General features: G+C 38.5%; 2 protein-coding genes across 2 annotated transcripts in view; both read left to right on the top strand.

Moving 5' to 3' along the window:
- The window catches only part of FYB1 (FYN binding protein 1), a 65,136-nt gene extending 59,307 nt beyond the window's left edge, over positions 1 to 5,829 (top strand). The window contains exons 17-19 of the mRNA XM_088534396.1: positions 4,261 to 4,294; positions 5,456 to 5,487; positions 5,574 to 5,829. Coding sequence (XP_088390522.1) covers positions 4,261 to 4,294; positions 5,456 to 5,487; positions 5,574 to 5,596 — 89 coding nt within the window. The 3' untranslated portion in view covers positions 5,597 to 5,829. The remainder of the gene's footprint in view (positions 1 to 4,260; positions 4,295 to 5,455; positions 5,488 to 5,573) is intronic.
- An 11,120-nt stretch (positions 5,830 to 16,949) lies between these two features.
- RICTOR (RPTOR independent companion of MTOR complex 2) overlaps positions 16,950 to 21,770 on the top strand; it is a 76,065-nt gene continuing 71,244 nt past the window's right edge. Inside the window, exons 1-2 of the mRNA XM_088534386.1 lie at positions 16,950 to 17,028; positions 17,191 to 17,238. Of these exons, the coding sequence (XP_088390512.1) occupies positions 16,980 to 17,028; positions 17,191 to 17,238 (97 nt within the window). The 5' untranslated portion in view covers positions 16,950 to 16,979. The remainder of the gene's footprint in view (positions 17,029 to 17,190; positions 17,239 to 21,770) is intronic.

Genomic DNA, 21,770 nt, shown 5'->3' with positions numbered 1-21,770 from the left:
TGTCATGCTTGAACTAACGCATGTGTTTTTCCTTGTCTGATGGTTTGTAATAGGTAAATTGGGGTTACATTATTATTATTAATGCTTACTTCTAGCTCCTAGAGTAGTGTTAGAAAGCCTTACCATAAAAAGTTTACAACTCACATAGACAAAAAGGAACAAATTACATAAATAATTTGTCCTTCCTCTTGCATTAACTAAGATTAACCAGTTTTTTCAGTGCTTTTGCCTCTCACCAGTTGCCACGCAGAACATCATAGCTGTGATACCACACACAGTCTAGAAAAGCAGTTGCTGCACCTCTTAGAAGCACTTGCCCATTGATTCCAGCCAAGGGAAATCAGTGGCAGTATTCCTACTAGCTCTTAGTTTGCATTGCCAGAGCTGGAGTTTAATCATTTCAGCAGGCTGGAGAGGAGAAGGAGTCTTCCCAGCCCTAGCAGCTCCAAAATACATAACCTCACTGGTGCGCGTGCCCATTTGGGAGCTCCACGTCCTTCCAGGACTTCTTTGGAAGCCATGGCCAGGTTATGCATTGGCAGAAGCTGCTGCATTCTTTGGAGAAGTCTGGACCGTCTACTGTTGTTTTTGATTTCCTAATATTCCTCTGCTACAATACGTTTTAAATCTCCCAAGAAGAATTCAGAGTACGTTCAAAGTAACAGCTTTCTATGTAAACAGCTCACCTGCGTCGCTCACCGCTGCCCTAACTAGAAGGCGGTGTGATGCCATATGCCTTTGAAGTGGATTTAGTAACCTCTCTATTATTGTTCTCCCTGGGGTTCCCATCTGTTACAACTGGAATATAGCCGCCGCCTTGGCAAACTGGCAGGATGCAGGAGATTTTCTTGCGTAACCACACATTGGTCTTTCAAAATATGGATTGACCTAGTGTAGCCTCTTCCCCAAGAGCAGCTTTCAATACCTCACTTTTTGAATTAAGCTACCAACAACAAAGCAGAAAGTAGTTCAAGTTGTTTGTTTTTCTCACAGTAGTCTTCAAAGCCTTTCAAAGAGTGACAGAACCTACTGCTTTGCTATGCATAAAAGAGTAAAACAAATAAAAATATCCTCTCTGAAAAACTTTGAATAGATCTCTGTCAAGTTTCACATTAATTAGTAAGGCTCTGAAACTGACAGTTTCAGTTATTTGCTGTATTCGGAGCAGACTTATATCTTAAAAGCATAATTTAACTATTTGAAGGCCAGACAGACTGAAAACCAACAGCTAAAATTATTCTTGATTCTTTCTTGCATATGAATTCTTCTGTTCATCCTTTACCTTCCATAGTTTCTATGCTTCCACTGGCAGTGAAACAAAATTAGGAATTACGTTATAAATTCCTCCCACCTTGTTGAGCAAGGACTGATGAGCTTAGGAACATATTCTGCCATGAGTTATTTTTATAGTTACCAAATGATTTGAAATTCCAAGAAACTGATTCTTGTTTATTCTCAAATCCCTTGTTACTTCTGCCTTGGTTCAATTTATCTATCTTTTGAGATACAAAAAAAAATGTTCAATTCACTTTCATGGCCTTTGCTTAAGCATTAGGATAAGGATGAATATCAGTGCTTGAAAATGTAAGCTGTGTCCCCTCCAGGCCTACTTTGTGCTACTGGAAAGCCATTAGCATCACAGCCCTAGTTATGCCAAGGAACCAAGACTGAATTTTTCTGACCTGCACCCGTATTTTGTAGCTTCAGAAATATGAATGAACTAGGTAAACTTTGGACAGGTAATCTTGGAACTTTGTTCCTGGTGAGGCAGATGCTGTCTGAAAAGTATCTGGGGGCCGAAGAAATCTAGTCCTGGGGCTCCTGCCTCCAGGCTAACTCTTGCAGTATTAGGACTGTTGTTTGCTATGTAAGCCTGGTTTGCAAGCATATTATGTTTGCATACCATGACTGCAGCAGAGAAAAACTTTGCTTTTGTATATATTTACATGAAAAAATGAAAATTAAAATCAGAGGAGATTGGCTGAGTGATTTTAAAAGACTCCTAATGAGCCTTTAAGAGTCCTGTAAATTGTTGGGCTCTGCTTTAAAGAGAATTTTTTTTAAATGGATGTATTTAAACAAAACTCCATTTCCCTGCTTTTATGCCAGATAAAGCATGAGAAAAGAGAACAAGGAAAAGAACATGCTGAACAGACAGGAGCCAATGTGTACGGGTTTGAATTCAGCTTAAGAAACTACACGGATGACAGAAAGATTACTTGCAGTTTAACCATATTGCTAGACAAAAAATATCACAGAGTTTTTGCGAGTATCAAATCTTCATGAATACAGACAAATTAAGCATCTACTTTATCTAATACAGATGCAATCAAATATTAAATGCATAGAAATACTTTCCCATTTGCTTAGCAACGAGATTATTTATCTTTTTTTTAAAGGATACCTGTAAAAATTTTTAGTTTTGGATATTGTTCTAAGTAAGAAAATAGGTAATTTATTCTTTAGCTTTCTTACAAAGAGAATAGTTTTATGACTAATTTAAAACATGATTGAGCTTATAGAGACCTTACCTAACACATTGGTTTATGTGGAGGGTTAAATAGATTATTTTTCATTCTGATTGCATTCATTCGACTGGTAAATCATAAACAGAGTTAAATCAGATTAGTGTCAAATAAAATATTATTACATTAAATTAATGCCTTTTAGATACCATTCAGCTGTAACACAAGCTGGAATTCCTTTAAAAATGCATTGATGTTAATGTATTATGGCCTTCACTGAAGAATGTTATGTAAGACAGGCAATCAGTATCACACATTCTAGAGAAACTATTAATATTCAAGATTTATAGCAATGTTTGCCTGTATTTTAAGATAAAAATACACTGACTTAAAGTGAATTATACAATGTTTCTTTAGATAGAAAAGTTCTATATAAGAAATAGTTATTTATTACTATTTATAGAATTATTGTTCTATATTGTTCTATTGTATAAGAAATATTATTCTTATCAGATAATTTTTACCATAGTCCGTATTCGAATTCAGGGCTGTTTTACATGTAAAAATATCTTCCAGATGAAGACTGTAATATGCTTTTGGGCATAGTGCAAGGTCACTGTGTTTGGTATTGATTTGTGAGGGACAGTAATCAAGTTATAAATCTTTAAAAAGGGCCATTTCAGCTGGAATAAAATCAGCAATGGATTGTAAAAACGGTTTAAAAAATATACAAAATATAGCATTCTTTAGGTGTGGGTTTTTATTGTTGTTTTGGTTTGGTTTGTTTTGTTTTAGAGGATACTTTGGTATTTTGTGTGTCAGAAAAGTTCAAAGAAATAAGGAATTCCTCTGTGTTAAATAATAAGATCTGACGGTTGATATAAATGCTCTTGAAATATCACCACCAGAAATGCTACCAGAGAAGTCTTTTGTTTTTCTTTTCTATACTATGCGATCGCTTCTCTAAATAGCAGCTCCATGCAAAAAATGCGAAGAGATCTTACAAATAAAGCCAGTTAATTCATTCTACGACCTGTGAATATGGTACAGTACACGAATCTTTGAAAAAGCAGCTTTTAGTGTGACTGCGACTCAATAAAAGAAGGATTATAACGATTTCATTATTTATATTAATTTATAAATCTATACTTTATATATAAATATATGTATATTATATTTTAGTTTATATGTAAATATATTATTTTTATAATAATTTCAAATCTAATGAAAAATGACATGTCCCCTTTAAAACTGTTTGCACAAACATGCTAATGTTTACCTACAAATATGTGATTATTGTTATGGGTTTTGCTTTGGTTACGTGTGTTATGCCAATTGACAGGCAAATGCATCAGTAAGGTCTTTGACCAAAGAAAGCAAGTTATTTTTTCAAGAGATTAAATGAGTTGCAGAAAAATATATGTAGCTTTGTCTGACTTTATCAGTAATGCAACAGGATGATACGTTAATTACCTGGTGAGGCGGTATTCTAATATCTTTTCATATTCTATAATTTTTAAAATCAATTAAATATAATTAAAAATGCTTAAACAATTATGTTCAATAGTAATTAACTGGTATATACATCTTGAAAGACATTTTTGTCCCATTCAGAAGCTATACATACTTCTTCAAATCCCGTATTATAGCAATGTTTTCCGTTTATATTATTATCCTATGTGAAATGTGTATTTCACTACACCGAGAATATACATATTTCACTAGCTCTAGAAACAGAAGAAATATCATGAATATTTAAATTTAACTTAATTACATATATATTTTAATTTTACAGATGGCTATGTTCTGAGAAGCAATTTAGTTGAGAAGTAAGTACCAAATGATCATTTTGAAAGGCTTGCTTTAATACTACATATTATTCTAAACCATTTGTTAAGTAAAAGTGGAATTTAATTATTTGTGTGTGTGGCGCTGGTCCTGTAAATGCAAAATTTGGAGGAATTTAGCTTTTTCAAGAACTGTTCACATACATGTACGCTGAAAAAAATCCAAGGCTCCATTGCTAACTCATAGACTCTGGTTTGAGACATGTAAAATAACTTAAACTGAGTATTTGGGGGACTGCGATCTATTAGTAAACTGCACATTAATGTAACTAAGTGCATTCAGGCAAATTCAAATGTTTAACTAAAAATAAACCATTTTTGCTTTAGATTTATTTTTATTTCAGTCTTGTGGGAATGCAAAGATTTGGTGTTTCTCAGAATAATTGTGTGGAGTTCAATGTTTAGGATCCAATCCAAAACCCTTGCCAGACAAAGCCTTTCCATTTCCTTCAGTGGGCTTTCTGTTAGGCTTTTAAATGTTAAATCAGATGACTGTTTTAGAATTCAGGCCTGCAAACATTTATGTAACTGCTCAACATATGTAAATAGCCTTATTGGCTTCTGTGGGACTATTCATGTATCTAACTAACACATTTTGAAAAGTCCTACTACTCGTGGTGCCTATATCATATATAGGCATTACCTGAATTCATTATCTAGGAAGCTGTTCCTCCAAAACCATTGTCACGCTGCCAAGTATAAGAAAAAATAAACATCGCAAGGACATACTGTTTTTCTTCACTTTTCTTACTTTGATTCAAAAAAGAAGAGTAAGAGTTTCATTTTTAATGGAAATATATCTGTGAGTTTGTTAAAAAACCCACTAGAAAGAAATATATATACATTAATTCTGCTAACAAAGGAAGCCTATCAGTTTAAAAAGAAATGTATCCAGCTCCACCCTTCACTGAAAATTCTTTGACCTAACCATCTTACGCAGTTATCTAAAATTATAGTATAGCTAAAGTATAGCTCAAAATTTAGCTAAAACCTTTTAACGAAGCTGACATTTTAGCAAATGAATTATTTCACACATATCTAAATCATGCTGCTCATTTTATGCTTGTCTGCAAATAGAAATATTAATTTATTAAACTTAAAGTGAATTTTAAACATATTATTTTTCCTTCTTCTTTTTTACAGTGATGGAGAGATTTATGATGATATTGGTGATGGTATGTTAGTCATTTCAAACAATATTAAATTCAGTTATAACAAATAACTTAATCCCTGAATCATGCAATCCCTGTTTCTATTTCAGGTTGCATCTATGATAATGACTAAGCTGACTTCTGTGAGTTTAAGAGTTACATTGGGGATCAAAATTTGTTTTGAACTTGCATGTTGTTGAAGAAAAGGAAATGACCAAAGTTCGCTGGCTTCAGGTTAATGGGACCCAATCCTGTCTACATGAACAAAGTTTGGTTAGCTGTTTTTTGTAACTTCAGGGTTTTGTCATCAGTTGCTTTATATGAAATTTTTATTGCTATCAGAGCACTTACTTAAAATACAAGGAATATGAGCTAGAGCCAAAGTTACCATCTTCTGCTTTCCTTCTATATTTGCCACAGTCCACATAAGATCAGTCCCTCAACTGGCTATTCCCAAGGAGGCCAGTGTGGGTCTGTGGGGGATGCAGAGGGCAATTACCCTCTGTAGCTCTGTTCTTCTGAGCACCAGAGACTGCCACCCTGGGGAGGACTCTTTCACAGGGTGAAAAGAAGTGCCTGTTTTTGGTGCTAGCATCCTCTTGTGAAAACAGGATATAAACAGTGGGTATCAGAGAAGACAGTTTGTTGCTAACCTGCCATCCCATTTGTAATAGTGTTAGCTACACTGACATGTACAGCCATGTACCCTCACAGCCAAAGTTTTATGTTGCACTAGTAATAGAATAAAGGTTTTCTAAAATTTGCTTTATTATAAGTACTTTTTGATTAATATTAATAGTTCCACAGTAAGCATAAATTATATCTGTTACACACAGCACTCTGAGATATTGATCGTGGAAGATTCTAATTTATAGTATATTAACACTCAGAGTATTTTTGGAATGTTTAGGTGAAGCTTTATTTTTTGTTTAGTTTAGATATCTATTGTTGTCACTATAGTTATTTGGGCATTAAAATGGAGCATAAAGTTATGATAAACTGGTGGGAAATAACTTCTAGAATAAATACATATATGTGTGTACAATAATCACACCATTTTGATGTGTTATGTTTTTAAGTATTACTATTTTACACAGGACTTAGCTAAATTAAAGTATATAAATTAAACATATTCATGCTTATATGCTTCTACATATCTTAACACACCCACAATCATTAGCAATGCTGTTATTTGGAAAATAAATATAAAATAAAACAAACCAATGAACCATAATAATAAATGTCACTTTACATTTACTCATATATCAGGAGCCCCTTAAAATCAAAGGCAATTTACAGTGAGCTTCCAATAACCAGTGAGATGATGTACAGAAAAGGGAAGATTCATTGTGATGCTTAGGCTATAGCGCTTGTTATCAATAACCTGTCACAGCCTGTGCAACTGAATCAGTGCAGATAACTCCTCTTGATAAAGTCTGCTATAATCCCCAAGAGAGGTGAGATGCCCATGCAAACCAGTGCAATGTAGCAAGCTAGAAAGTTTAGATTAAACACAAGTGGGTCTTTTTTGTTTTGTTTTGTTTTGTTTTTGATGGTTGAAAATTGATGGTTCCAACTACAGTATATCTCTAGGGAAGTATAATCCTATGAGGTTATCAAACGTTCAATTGACTGTAGAGATAACAGCTGGTAAGCTATTTTGTACTTTATGTAAAATCATGGACACTGTGCACTAAGGCCAGTATTGAAATGGTAAACTTGAGTTTCCAGTTCTATATTTGTTATTAAAACCAGCATCCAAACACACAAATAGCAGTATTATATGTGTAAATATCAGCACCAGGACTCAAACTGAAAACATGACCTTGTGCATTAAGTACAATGAATGTGGCTGACTCTTCAGCTGCTGCTGTTTTTTTTATCTTTCAGGGAAATTCGAGAGGCTGCATACACAAAATTAGTGCTATAAAATTAGGCATTTAGAAATACAAGACTATCTGTCAGTTAATAACCGGGTAAATATGTTCATAGTTCCCCCAGTGAAATATTTCAGAAAGAGCTTATATTAAATTCCAAGATACATGCCCAATCTTGTTTCAGTTGTAACTGATAATAGAACTTTGCATGTTGTAGTAGGACCAGCATAGGAACCTTCCTGTTGTATAAACTTTATTTGGTATTAAAGGTCTTGGGCAGGACACAATCATTTTTTGTCCCTCTGCACAAACGTGGATTTTATTCTGTGTGGGATTTCTGATTATATTTTTGAATACTCTTTCTATTTTTCTTAACCTTAATATGATAGATGTAGATCCTGTGCTTCCTCATTGACTATACTGATAGTCATGATACTGACTCTGCCTCATGATACACTAAACAACATAAGAAACCATTACAAGATATGTCATGATAAAAATCTTGCACTCTACAAAATTGAAGGTGATTGGGATCAGGTATGGAAATGGGTTGCAAGGTATTATAATTTTACATAGAAAAGAAAATCACTGGTATCATGTATATTTTTGACTGCTTTAGCAATGAATATAAGTATGCTTTCTCACAAGAAATATAGGTACACAGCTTCTGCCAAAGTAGAACAGCACTATCTGAAAAACAACTCATGAATATTATCCCTGTGCAGCAGACAGAGTGAAAATTGACTCCATTACTGCTCTGATGGTGGTACAACTACAGTGTGGCATTTATTTATCAGTAATTGCTTCTCAGAATGTGAGCTGTAAGGAGAAAAAAACTTCCAAATAGCTAAATATAAACTTGAACATTTAAATCAAGATTATATTCTAGGCATTTCTCACATGTAAGGAAAGAAAAGGAAAGCTGTTCTTCCTCTTCCCCCCCCCACCCGCATTTCCAAACTCAGTCTCCAAACCTGGAATTTTTGGCTGTGTCTACTAAAGCATTCAGCAGCATTAAAACAGTGACTCTGAACTTAGGCTTTGGTGTAAGCAGAGGTGGTTTGCATCCATGTCCTGCCACTCCAGTGTCCCAGCAAACAAGCTAAGCAAAACAAAAACTGGAAGGGTGAAAAAGACTCTTTTTTTTTTTTTTTTCCAGTTCAGTAGCTTTAGAGCATTTTCTCTGCTTTAACCACAGGCTCTGGGCTTTAGGAATGCAGCTGATCTCCTGTGCATTCCTGCCTAAGAGGTTTATGTTTTGGATCCACATAATTGCCGATCCCTTGGCTACTCCTCCCACAGTGGTAACAAAACCCTCCTCTATGTGTGATCTGGTTGCATAACCCACCTCAACTGGGAAAATCGATGCTTTGGTAAAGGGGGGGAAAGGTAGTGTGAGAGCCTAGATTCACATTCTCAGGGATTAGCCCTTACTCTACATTCGTTCCCAAAAGAAAAATGGGTATGCAGGCGCATGAGTGTGCGTGTGTGTGTGTGTGTGTGTTTATGTTGATTCAGATGAAATAACTACAGAGAAGACTCATGGAGAAGTCCCCTTAGGAGCATATATGCCAGTCCCAGACCAACTGGCATGGAAAGAGTCTCAAGTGCAGCATCACTACAAGTATTTGAGTGTTATAAAATGCAAGAAACAAGTTTGTATTTGCACCGCCTCAATTCTGCCTGCTTGTGTGGATGTGTCTTTAAAAATGTGCCCGGAGTCTATAATTACAGGACAGCTCATTATTTTTTTCCACAGGATCCCTGTCTCATTTCAGCATGGGCTGGGTGAGAGTTAACAGAAAAGGCAGTTGTTCAGCCCTGTTCAACTCCCGGCTGCTCCTTGCCTGCTGCAAATCTTCCTAAGCTTCTGCTGTGCCCACAGATAGTGGTTTCTCATGGGTTTGCCTACAGCATTTGTCACATTGATATCTCAGGTCCCCACAAATGATGAGTTTATCTTGTGAGAGAGCAAAATATTTTATCTCCATTTTTACTACATGAAAGGAAGACCCAAGCAGAGGACAATTTGTGAAACATATCCCTTAATTCCAGGTTTAACAACCAAATTGCTACAGCTAAATTGATGATATTTTTAGTGTTTCCCTAAATTAGAACTGTTGCTCTTTTCACTTTCTCATCTTTGCTTCTCTTTGTTAAGAGGAGACAGCACCAACAACTTGTGTTTAAAAAGTATTAGCAAGCAAAAGTTGTGGTTTAAATATGCTATGTTTACAGGAACAAAAAAGCGTCTGATAGGGGATACCAATTAACATGATGTTTAAATAATGGCTTAGATGATATTCTGAAACTTCATAAAAACTGGGGACAAATTCTAGATTTGCATGGTCTAGATTATTCCTTACATTTATGTCCTCTGCTTTCTCCAAAGTCCCATGTAGACAACAAATTTGTTCACATGGTTTTGAGTCAGGTCTGTGACTTCAGCCAAAACCAAATGTTTAAGTGTATATGGTCTGGAAACATGCCAGGCTCAGAGACCCAAACGAATTCTGGAAAAAAAAATAACTTATTTATCAGGAGCTATTCATCTAGAATAGTAATGTTGGAGTAACAGCTCTCCGCCTTGGCTACTTGATTTTTCTGAGCAGCCAAGGCATTGGTCCAGCTGAAGGGTCACCATAGGTGGTTTCTGACATCTGTCTGTCTGGTGGGTGGCTCCACGTCCCTTGGGCGAGCCCCAGTGCAGCAAACTGACACCTAAACACATCCGGAGACCTGTAGGAAGCGGCAGCTCGATAGCCCCAGGTCCCCTTCTTTGGCTGGGTGGAGCAAAAGGAGGGTGATCTCACCCAACCTTCCCTCCCTTTGTTTAAACCCAGCGAGCTGCCTGCCGAACACGCATGGAATTTTTAAAAATTATCTCTATTTGTCTCCCTCTAAAGCGCTTTGACAGAGAGGATTAAGCTTTTATTAAATGTACAGCGTTCCAGACGTGAGGCTTTTTGTGTTGGGAACCTTGCTGAAAAGAGTTGGGGAAACAATATTTATTTTCTTTCTTAACTCACAGCATGTAGAAATGCCGCTTAAACTTAATATGTTCACTGTCAGGCAGAAAGGAAGTATGCAGAATGTCAACACATATGTGAATGAAATATGAATTATATGGATACCAAAAGGCTTTAAGAAATGCTCTACTATTTGGCTTGCTTCAGTACCATTGCCAAATCCTACAGCTCAAGCATCATAAGACAAAGAAAATCAACACTGGCTTTTTTTTTCCTCTCTTTTAATGCTTTTTTTTGGCCCAATTCCCAATTTTCAAAATCCTAGCAGGAAAAGCTGCCTGCTCCTTCATTTATGTGTGTGTGCATTTCAGGCAGAAAATGTACACAAAACACAGACACAGAAACCAGGAGCCCTGTCCCCTACTCCTGAGGACAGCAGGGTCACCCTGTCAGGCTCCCTTCTCTTCCCCCTCATCTCAGCTTCTTTCCTGCTCTCTTGTCCTGGACAAAGCTGGCAAATATTTTCCACCTTCTACAGGTAAGCACAGTTTTAATTTCTATATTGATTCAAAGAGAGAGTGTTTTTCATGGCCAGTGCCTTCTTTCACTGCCTGCGACATTATCTTGTTCTCATCTCCTCACTTTCTCTATTACTTCCTGTTCTGTACAATTATTCCTCTTTTCCCTGACTCTTTGACCGTGCATTCTGGTCTATGCTTTTTTGCTTCCTTGTTCCTTTCTCTTTTAATTGTTTTATACTGTTCATCTACTTCTGTATTCCTGTCCCTGGTACTTTCATTTTTTATCTCATTTTTAAAGGCTGTTCTGCTTAGAAACCCATTTTTTATGTGCAAAAATCCTAACTCTATGGGTGACACCAACAGAGGTTTTATGACTCAACAACCACTAAGAGCTATAATTCTTGTATTTTGAGTTCTATAGCATTTATCCCATGGTGTGTAAAATTAGGCCAAATATACCTTCCTTCTGCCATCAGTGCTTGGGGACCTTGCCTCAGTGATTAGGCTGCGGTATTATATGAGAGCAAATCTCATTATGGCCAACTTAAATAAAAAATAATAGCTATCTTTTTTATCCAATCCTTTTTTTTCTGCTCCTTCCAGTTCTGATAGTTCATAGCAAGCTTCTACGAACCAGGGGAATGTCTGCTCTAGTAACATCTACTGCCTGCCGAGCAGCTCAGAAATTCAGATATTCTATGACATACAGTAATATTTCTGTTAAAATGTTAGTAATTCTCTGTCCGACAGTGGTCAAAGGAAATGCTAAGGGGCTTGCTAAATTTCAAAGAAGATTTAAATCTATGAAGAATTAAAAAAAAATAGTTTCTGCTGCCATGAAGATTTTGAATCAAGTTCTTTACCAATTTAAAATAATAAATTATGCTTTCGCCCTATAGCTAGAGTTTCTCTGGACTGAAATACTTAACAGCTATGGTTTTTAAAGACTTTTTTTTCCTCAGGTCTAATTAATATGCCAACCATACAAAGAGTCAACACCTGTTGCTTTTCACAGCTTCAACAGGATTATGCAGTGCAGAATGCTGTGAAAAATCTTACATGAATCAGTGCCTAAATGTGAGCTTGCACTAATTAACAATCCAGTTAGCAACCTGCCCAGTTAATCGGGAAGACTTGTTGCATCGCTTGACATTCTGTTATTTTTCATTTTGTTATTGTTGCTTTAATATGCTGCTTATTGCTACTCTTGCATAATTTGCTGCTTTACACTGTATGCTCATTTTTAAAATTATTTCTTCTATTATTGCATACTGACATTTTAACCAGTTGCAATTAATTTAGATTATTAGTCCTTTTTATTCTTAGGTGAATTTAAGGATACTGTATTCTCAAATAACTTAGGTCATGCTGTTTTCCAAAATCAGCAGCTTTCCAGGAAAAAAAAGTTTACCAATTTAAAAAGTTTTGAGGAAGTTGGTTTTTCCCTAGGCATATTATTTTGGTCTTGCAAACTGTGTTAGTCATATTTAAAATATCATACATAGAATCCTTTTTTTTTTCATACAATAAATGTAGACATCTATTCATTTGCATTTGAAAAGGCTAAGAATATATGTAAGAATATATATTAAGAACATATATAAAAATATATATTAAACATATACCATAGTAGCCTAGAGAGCAATCGTATTGCTATTTCTATTGGAAAAATCCAATAGCAACAGTCTCTCTGGGGAGCAAGGTGCAATTTACTATTTCATTTTCTTGAAGCCACTTGTTTAACATGGGACCAAAAGGGACAGATCCAGTGAAGGAATTAACATGCTGTGAAGCCTTATGGACACCTTAGAAGCTTTACTTAAGAGAATGTCATTATCCCCATAAACTTTATGCGTTTATGCCCTACGCTCCTCTTTCTTTGGCTTGATCATTCTATAAGTCTTGAGCCATTCAAGGCTGAGGAGTTTGGCAACCTCCTGCCTGCAACCAACAGATCTTCTGGCTACATCCATACTAAAAAATTTAAACGGAGCCAGGGACATTCCTCAGCAACCAAGGCTGCACTGTGTAGGTCTGCTCTAAACCTGTGTGCTACTTCAGGTGGCCACCAGTGCTATGTTACAGCCAGTGACTTCACTTGTTATTTTGGATTTGTCAAGCTGTTAAAAAAGAATGGAAAAAAAGTTTTGGTGAGTAAGATTTGATTGTCTTAAACTGTACAACTTCTAAATCATCAGCCATTTCATCATCACCTGTTCTTAACCCAAGAGATTTTTATACTTCCTGAATTTTGTAATTGTGAGATGCTGATGAGCCATACATTTATACCTTTTGAGAATTTTTAGTATGAGGAAGGGTCATTTCAAATAGCAAATGGACAAACAAATGTCTAATTATCTTTGTTCTATTATATTTAGCCATGTATTTGACCACGTAGTTGATTCCTTTGATCAGTGGTAGTTTCTTTATACTTTTCTTATTAATGTTTCTTAGCAGCTGAAAATAGAGCTCAGGTCTTACTCCTTCCTAGGCAGTTTCATAGTATTCTTGTGAAGGAAAAAAATATTCAAATAGAATGATTGCACTATTCTTGCTAACAATAGACCAATAGCAAAAGAAAAATTGATTTCTTGTTCTTTTTAAACCTTATGATCTAATTCACTAGATTCTCTCTTCTTCCTGTTTGTCCCACCGTCATTAAGGATTCAGTGTGTATTTAAAGCCAGTTTTATCATTTTAAATTAAGAAAAATTGTTACAAATTGTTACAAATACACTCATGTAAAAGAAAACGCTCAACAAGAACAAATTACTGTAGCTCAGCTGATTTTCAAGAGATTAACTTCTTATCTACATAGTTTGATTCAAGCTCATGGTTTTTTTCTCCTTCTATGTGGACATAAAATCACAAGCTGCTGTTGGTGTAGATTTCACATCTATATGAATTCTCAGGGAGCCTTGGCCTTAACAATTCTAACTAGCTAAGGCTCTGCTCCTAACTTGTCCCTCACACATATTATTTTTGTTTAATATAAATCAAGTTAAGAGCTCTTCCCTTGATATTCATGCTAAATTTTAAATGTTGAAGATTTATAATTCACATTGCAGTATCCCAAACAGCATGTTGCAAAAGCAATCTGAGGTTAAAATGTTTTCTGCAACTAGCAAAATCTCAAGGGGCTATGGGGTTAGAAATACCAAATCCTCCAGAGAAAGCTGGAATAAAAAAGTTGATTCATGAAACCTTTACATATACAAGAAAAAAAAAATGAAGCTTATCTTATTAGAAGTCCCTGACCACCATTGAATGTGTTGAAATATTTTAACATACTTTCCAGATGAAGCTGTGCAAACCTCCAGATGACAACACTGTTAGGTCCTTACACTAATGTGCTGCGTTCGGGAAAGCAAGTAAGCAAGAAGCTTACTGTTTTAGCACTGAATCCCTAGCTTTATGAGACTTACCTACACAGAAAAGTGAAATTTATATGAAATTATAAACTAAGACATAAAGTTGAACTGATCTGATTTCCCACATGGGCATTTTTTGTTCAATTTACAGTGATCTAGAAATCAAAAGACAAAAACAATAAGCCAAAAGGGCTGCCTTATTCTGGATTAACTTTGTCATGCAAAGTGCATTGCATAGCAAAATTGCCTAGCGATATAACTTTACTAATATATTTCTAAAATTGGGCAATTTCAGACACAGACAGGCTAGTGAAGTTCATTTTCTCTTTTAGCAATAATTTCCCCCTTGACAGGAACAAAAAAGCTTCTCTTTTCACATTTCTTCCCTCTGTACTCAGGAGCAATAGAAGCCTAATCAGCAAGTTGCTGATGAAAATATGTAGGAAATTTGATACGTAAGGAACCTTTATCTTTTTTTGATTAAATTTCTGTGATCCTCCCCCCACATTTAGCAATAGAACAGAGGAGGGGAAAACCGACCAAAACAGATCCCGAATTGTTCCCTGCTCCTTCTCATGGGCGGGGAGCAACATATTACTGTGTTAAAGCCAATGCATTCTAGCTGTTTTCGGTCACCATAATAGAAACGTTATAGTTGTTTTTTTTGTTTGTTTGTTTGTTTTTTTGTAATTGTGTGTGATATTAATAATTCCACAATCTATCTTCAGTGCAGCCTTGAGGGCTTGTGTAAGCAATTTGCACCTCACATTATGACACTATTTTGTGTGGCATTGCCATAGATTACTTCTGTTTTGTCTAACTCAAATGTGACTCTGAAAGAAGAGAAAACTGAAGCTCAGATAATTAAGGGAAATATTTTAGTGATTAAATGCTGTCTTCTGTCTGCAGGGACAAAGTGACAAAAAATTATGCTAGAGTTTACATATATTTTTTTTTTCCTAATCCCCATTGAAAATATTTTCTGGTACTTTTAAAATACACTGGTTTTAAATCTATACAGGAAGAAATGACTGCCATACATATGGCACTACCACTTAGCATGAGGAACAAAGCATTTTATATGTAGATTACAGATTCTAATCCAATCCAAAATCCTAATAAAGGGCCAGTTCCTAGTGCTTCTCCAATATTTATGTGAAATTAATTGGTCTCAGTGGCATTTCTAATAAACAGGATACAGTATTGTTAACATAAGTAGCTGGTAACTTAGCATTTTCACAAAGTCAAGGTTCCCTGCATATGCAACTTTAAAGGGTAAACCTGAAACAATTGAGGTAATTTGTTTTTGTTTTATGGATAGATGAGATTTCATTATCTAGACCTCAGCTTCATTGGGAGCATTAGTTTCATACTAAATAAAAATTAAAATAGGAAAGTTGCTAAAAATGTATTTTTTAACTAAATACACTTGACACAACCAGCAAGACAAGACTGGACTATAACAAGATTCTTACACGTGTATCAAAATCTGAGATGTTAAAAGTGATACTGCTTTTGTTTTTCCACTTTGGCTTTACAGATAATTTTTTTCATCTCCTAAGTTACCCTTAATGTTTTAGAAGTGTAACCAATGCAAAAAGAATGCTTTACAATTTTTCAGATGAAACAATTTTTCAGATGAAACAACATACCAGAATGTTTAATAAAATCAGATTTTTATGAGTAAAGCAGGATCTGACTTGAAAGACTATAGGTAGGGAAAACAAAAGTAGAAAATGACTGTCTACAAAGCAGGAAAACAATTATCTGCACTAGTGAAGCTATTTTTACAGCTGGCTATAGCTCAGCTTGGCTATGACTTGCTGTTTTTGTTTCTGGGAGTTTGGGTGACAGAAGTTGTCTACTCAGTGGCTGTCTTGAGCTTTGAGAGGAGCTACGAGGTCTATCTGCTTATTTAAACCCTTGTTTACACAGGACCAGTATGTGTAAACATTGCCTTTTTCCTTTTTCTTTTCCTTTTTTTTTTTTTTTGGTACAATAGCATTGTTTTTCCTTAATGTGTTCATTTTTATAAACACTGATTTATTAGAGCGCCGTAGGAAAGGTGAAGGTGAGGAAGTGATTGGCATAGGAGGCTGCGGACAAACCCGTAGAGGCTCGGAGAAATCAGGGAAGGTTCGCGGTTCCTTTCGCTGTTTTTCATCACTCGAGGTATCAAATAAGGGGGTGCCCCGCGCGTCACGCCAGCGGTCACACCGTGCCCCTGAACTGCCACCTCCTCAGAGGGCAGGGGCAGATAAAAAGAAAAAAAAAAAAAAAGGAAAACTGGGAAAAAAAATCATAAAACCAAAAGCAAACAACACAAGGGGAGAAAGGGGGGAGGGGTGTAATTTGACGACTAAAAGTCTTCAGATGCGACGAGCGCGCGGCTCAGCAGGGGCCGGGTTCCCAGCAGCGCCAGCTCCGGAGGAGGCGCCGGGGGGCCCCCTTTTCTGCTCGCAGCGGGCGCTGGGGATAGAAGCCCCGGCGGGGGCGCGGGCCCCGCTGCCATTTCGCACCTTTCCCCCCGCGGCCGCGGCGGCGGGGCCGGCCCGGGGCGGCGCTGCCCCCGCGCCTGGTCAGCGGCCTCCCGGGGGGGCGGCCGCGTCGCCGCCGGGGCCGGGAACCGCCGCGCTCCGCCCGCCACCGCCCCGCCCCGGGCCGGCCCGAGCCGCGCCGGGCGGTGGCGGCGGCGGCCTCGCCTCCTCCTCCTCCTCCCGCCGCGCCCGCTCGCGAGAGCGCGCGAGGTTTCCGGTGTTGTGACTGCGGGCCGTAAACATGGCGGTGAGCCTCCGCGCCCGCTCGCTCCGGCACCTCCGCATCCGAGGTAAGGGCCCTCCCGGGCCGCTGCCCGGCCCGCGCGGCCGCCGCCGGCGCTGCCGCGGCCGCTCGGCCCGCTCGGCGGAGCGCGGCCGCCCCGCTGCCCTCCCTCCTGCTGCTGCTGCTCGCGCAGCCTAACGCGCTCTCCGCTTCTCTCCCCGTCCCGCAGGCCGGAACGACAGCGGCGAGGAGAACGTGCCCCTCGACCTGAGCCGAGGTATCGCGCCGGGCGGCGGGGCGGGCGGGCGGCGGCGGGGCTCCTCGGCGGCGCTTCGTGGGGGCTCCGCTTTTCCGCCGGTGCCGGTGGGCCCGCGCGGGCCCCTCGCCGCCGCGCTCGGGTGCGACCGGGCAGGCAGGAGACAGGCAGAGGCCGCGAGGTGATGAGTTGCCCGAGGGGTATCCCGGGGAGCCGCGCAAATGGCCGGGAAGAGCCCGGCCCGGCCGCCTGCAGCACCGCTCTGCCCGCACTCGCAGCACGGGTGCCCCCCGCGGCGCCCCCCGAGGTGCCGCCGCGCCCGGGCATCCCACTGCTCCCGGGTATCCCGCGGCTTCTGGGCATCCTGCAGAGCCTCCCGAGATCCTGCTGTTCCCCGGGATCCCGCTGCTTTTGGGCATCCCGCAGCGTCCCCTGAGATCCCACTGCTCCCAGGGATCCTGCTGCTTTTGGGCATCCTGCAGCACCCCCCGAGATTTCCCCGCTCTTGGGCATCCCGCAGCGCCCCGAGATCCTGCTGCTCCCAGGGATCCTGCAGTACTCCCGAAATCCTAATGCTCCTGGAGAGCCTCGTTAGGTCCTTCTTACCAGGGGGGTAAACTGCAGGGAAATTGCAGAGGTCGGGAGGTAACAATAGACTGTGAGAGGTGATGGAAATATCACCACGAGCAGCATCAGTAAACTTTTTTAGCTTAGTATAGGGCTGTAGCAACAATGCCACCATTTTTTTTCCAGCTATGATCTGTTTTGAGATGTTTATTCTTATCTATCTCTACGTTTGGCTGAAAGTGATTCCTGCATATATATATATACATATATATATATAATCTTGTTTAGAAACCAATTTTTGTCAAAAGGTCTGAGTTTTTTATTTATTTATTTTAAGCCAATAGAATCTTATTTCCCACCCCCTCTGTCTCCAGAGGTGTGTGTTCCAGTGTGTTCCCCTCGTTGACATTAAAAGAATTAAAACCTTTTCTCAAAAGAAAAAAAAAAAAGCATTACGAAGGCCATAGCAGTTCAGACACAGGATGCTGTGTATGTAGTGTTACCTGTTTATGAAACTTAACTGCTCATGTAACTCTTCCTTTTGTAGCATTTAAAATTGTTTTGATTTGAAAGAATTAGACACATGGTTTAAATGCCAAAGTGGTTATTTTCGTATATGGTCCGTTTGAGGTGTTTTGCTCAGAATTTAGAAGGACACTGTCATAATGATATTATTTTTTTTTTTTGCAGTGAGATAGTTTAACCCACCTATTGATCTCATGAGACCTCTGGTAGTAGCAGTAAAACTCCTTTTGTATTACATTGTATAAAGGATACCCTAAGATAAGATGCAAAATATATTTGTGATCATATTTGACTTGACATGGCTATTTGAATTGCTGGGCTGTTAGGACAGTAATTTTGCAGAGAGTGCAGATTTAATTTTGCAGATTTAATTGCATTTTTTATATGTATAATTGGGGGTGGGGGTGAGGGGATTTTTGCACTATGACCGGTTTTACAGCCTATAAAAATAAGTCATTGTCACGTGATGGCAGGTGAAAAGGGGAGCGCTCTAAATGTTATTGCATGTCCCTTCTCAATGAAACACTTCCGTTGTGCTTTTGTCAGAGAAATGACAGCAGACTTACCAGTGCTGTCACTATCTTTAACTTCATTTGAGGAAGGATAAAACCAAAAAAACAGTGAGGTAAAGAATCATGCTAAAACAACACCTCAGTCATAGTTTTAGTTGTCTTTCTATTACAAACGTATGACATTAAATTGCTATTGTCCTGTTCTAAACAGGTTCATGTTCAGTGTTAGCTTGATGACTTGAACACATAATTCAGGACTTCAGTAGTCCATAGCCAAGAGGCCAATGCTGGTTTTAAGTATTTCTGAACTATTAATAGATACAGGGAGGATCCTGGTCCTGTTTTTACTGCTTTGGGTCCTACTTCTTCCTGGCCTCTTGGGCAGTAAGACACCCAGCACTTTGCTGGACATAAAACTAATTTGCTTTTCTCTGCAGTTTTTCTCTCATTTTCCCTGTTGCTGTAGTTTGATTGCCCAGGTTTCCCAGAAAGCACCATTTTGGCTTTTTATTACATATTTTTACTATGCCTCTACAGGAGGATTTCACTCTTCAGGGCTTTTTAGTGCTTTGCAGCTTCAAAGAATGATATAATAATGTACATAAAAAGTATTTATAAAGTTTATGATATATCACACTGTATGTGCGTGTGTGAACTCTCTCCATAAGTTAGCATATAGTTAAAGAAGGAAAGAAGGGTTGTGTGGGTGCATGTTAGAATTGTTGCTTGTGATTGTTAAGGCCTTCTGTCTTCTGTTAGCATCAAAATTGCAATTAATAGTTGAAATTCAGTGCTGATATTTTGACCTTGCATTCTATTACCTGCTCGGAATAGAACAGACAAGGAAAAGGAGGGCAGATTCATCGTCAATGCAACTCCCATTGCAGTCATCTGGAAGGAATTAGCAGTGGGATGAGGCAGACTGGTTTAATTAGACTACTGAAATCAACCTCCTAACTTCTTAAGGCTGCAAAGGACGTTTGGAATTATTGACCAAATTATCCACGTTCAGTGAGAACCTTGTGTGTCAGCTCTTGCTTCTAGTCTAGTCATAGCCTAGTCTAGCCATAGTCTAGTACAACCATGCTATAAACTTCACATTTTTTAACATAACTCATTTTGGGCTTTGACAGTTTTACAGGGATTACAAACTGAATTGCAGGACTTCATGAACCTCCCAAAGGCCTAGGCACTTGGTTGCAGTTTCAGCTGTTTGCTTTAAGCTGTGGAGGCCTAAATAGCTTGGAACTTGTCAATTTGAGAACTGCCTGTTACATTGCTTTGCCTGTAGTCAAGTCCTTTTAAAGACCCTTCCCTCAGAGATTGCTGTATTTTGGGATTCTTACTCTCTAGTTCTGAGTCTGCAATGGTTGAACATACTGCCTATTAGACCCACTTCAGTTTGTCTCTTTAATGAAGTTTTACGAGATACAGGTGTGCAGGAAAGATGGCTGGTGCTGGATGCGACAGAGTGGTGCTTGTGCCTGTCTTGATTTTCTCTTCTCTGAGGGTAACAATCTTTGCATTTTGACAGGATTTTTGAGGTAAATAAGCAACACAGTATCTCCAGACTTAATGCTTTCATTAACAAGTGCATTACACAGTACTTTGATTTATCAAGTTTTCTCATATACCCAATTCACTCCATTATGTAAATGCTGGGTCTTCTGGCTATAATACAGGACAAATAAAAATAAAGTAACTGGGACAACTGGCTTTTTTTTTTTTTCTTCTCCTAAAGAGAGTTTCACAAAATTGGTTTAGTGCTAGCTGAAAAATTAGCTTTCTTTCTACTCTCATAATCTTGCTACTTTCTATCATGTAAGCAAAAATAAAAGATTACAAAAAAATCTGTTTGACTTTGCCTGAATCTGAATTGTTTTGTTCCTATACTCACATCATTTTAAACCATATTGCATTTGATTCCACGTGCCGACATGGTAAACCATAACCCATTGCATTAGGGGAAATGTCTCGGGATGTTATGTGTAGTTTATAGCCCACAAAAATGTTGGGTGTTTCTAGGGTTTCTTTGAGAGATACTCAAAGGAGGATGGATGAGTTTTGTTTCCAAATTAAGCTTGTGATTTGGTGAGCATGCCGTTTGCAACGTCCTCCATCAGTTTGGAGGCAGCGGAGAGGAATGCTGGGCACCTGTCTGTTCCTGAGAGCTCAAGCAGTGCCAAAAATCCCGCAGAGGGATTGCCCTAGTGTTTCAGAAATTAATGTACTGCTCTTGCATAATTCTTTTTATACAGTTGGAGCCTAAAGGGGAAGGGGTTGCAGATAGCAATCAGCCAGTTTGAGCAATATGTGTCCTTTTAGTAGGTCTTGACAGCAAGGGAGCTAAGAAATGTTCAGTACGTGCACTTCCAGATCTAAGACACATAGATTCCCTTTTTGCAACCTGCTCTTCCCTTGCATACTGGTTTGCAATGATGCAGCGCACGCTTCTGCTCAGGTTTGCAGTGCTTGCTAAGGTAGTACTGCTTTTACAATTAGGGGGATCCTCAAAACTATTAAAATGGTGCACACTTGCAGCAATTTCAGTTTCATTTCTTGGAAACAGGAACAATATTTTTAATGAGGGGAATGAGTTTAAGGATTCTGTGGGAGGTGGACGCTACAATGTCTTTCAGGATCTGTGCACACTTCTCTGTTTTGAAGTTTCATGTACAGCACCTCAAAATAAACTTGGTTTTGAGGGCTTTTTTATTTTTTTCCTCCTTTTTTTCTTTTTCTGCTCTGGTTCAGATTGCTTAAAAATGTCAGCACTCTTCTGAAGGACAGAGAAAAAAATGGCTATTCTAATATCTGTGGTTTCTACTTGTGTTTGTCAAAGGGATTGTTCTGGGATTTGGATCAGTATAAATAGATGCTTAAATGTTCAAGTGACACTATTTCTACAACAGAATAGTTGTTGGTCTCTAATTTTTTCACCCTCTCTTC

This window comes from Tinamus guttatus, unplaced genomic scaffold (genome assembly GCF_059628265.1).
Source record: "Tinamus guttatus ecotype Peru unplaced genomic scaffold, ASM5962826v1 Tinamus_guttatus_pri_ptg000549l, whole genome shotgun sequence".
NCBI classification, from domain to species: Eukaryota; Metazoa; Chordata; class Aves; order Tinamiformes; family Tinamidae; genus Tinamus; species Tinamus guttatus.
This window is presented reverse-complemented; position numbering and strand designations above follow the sequence as displayed.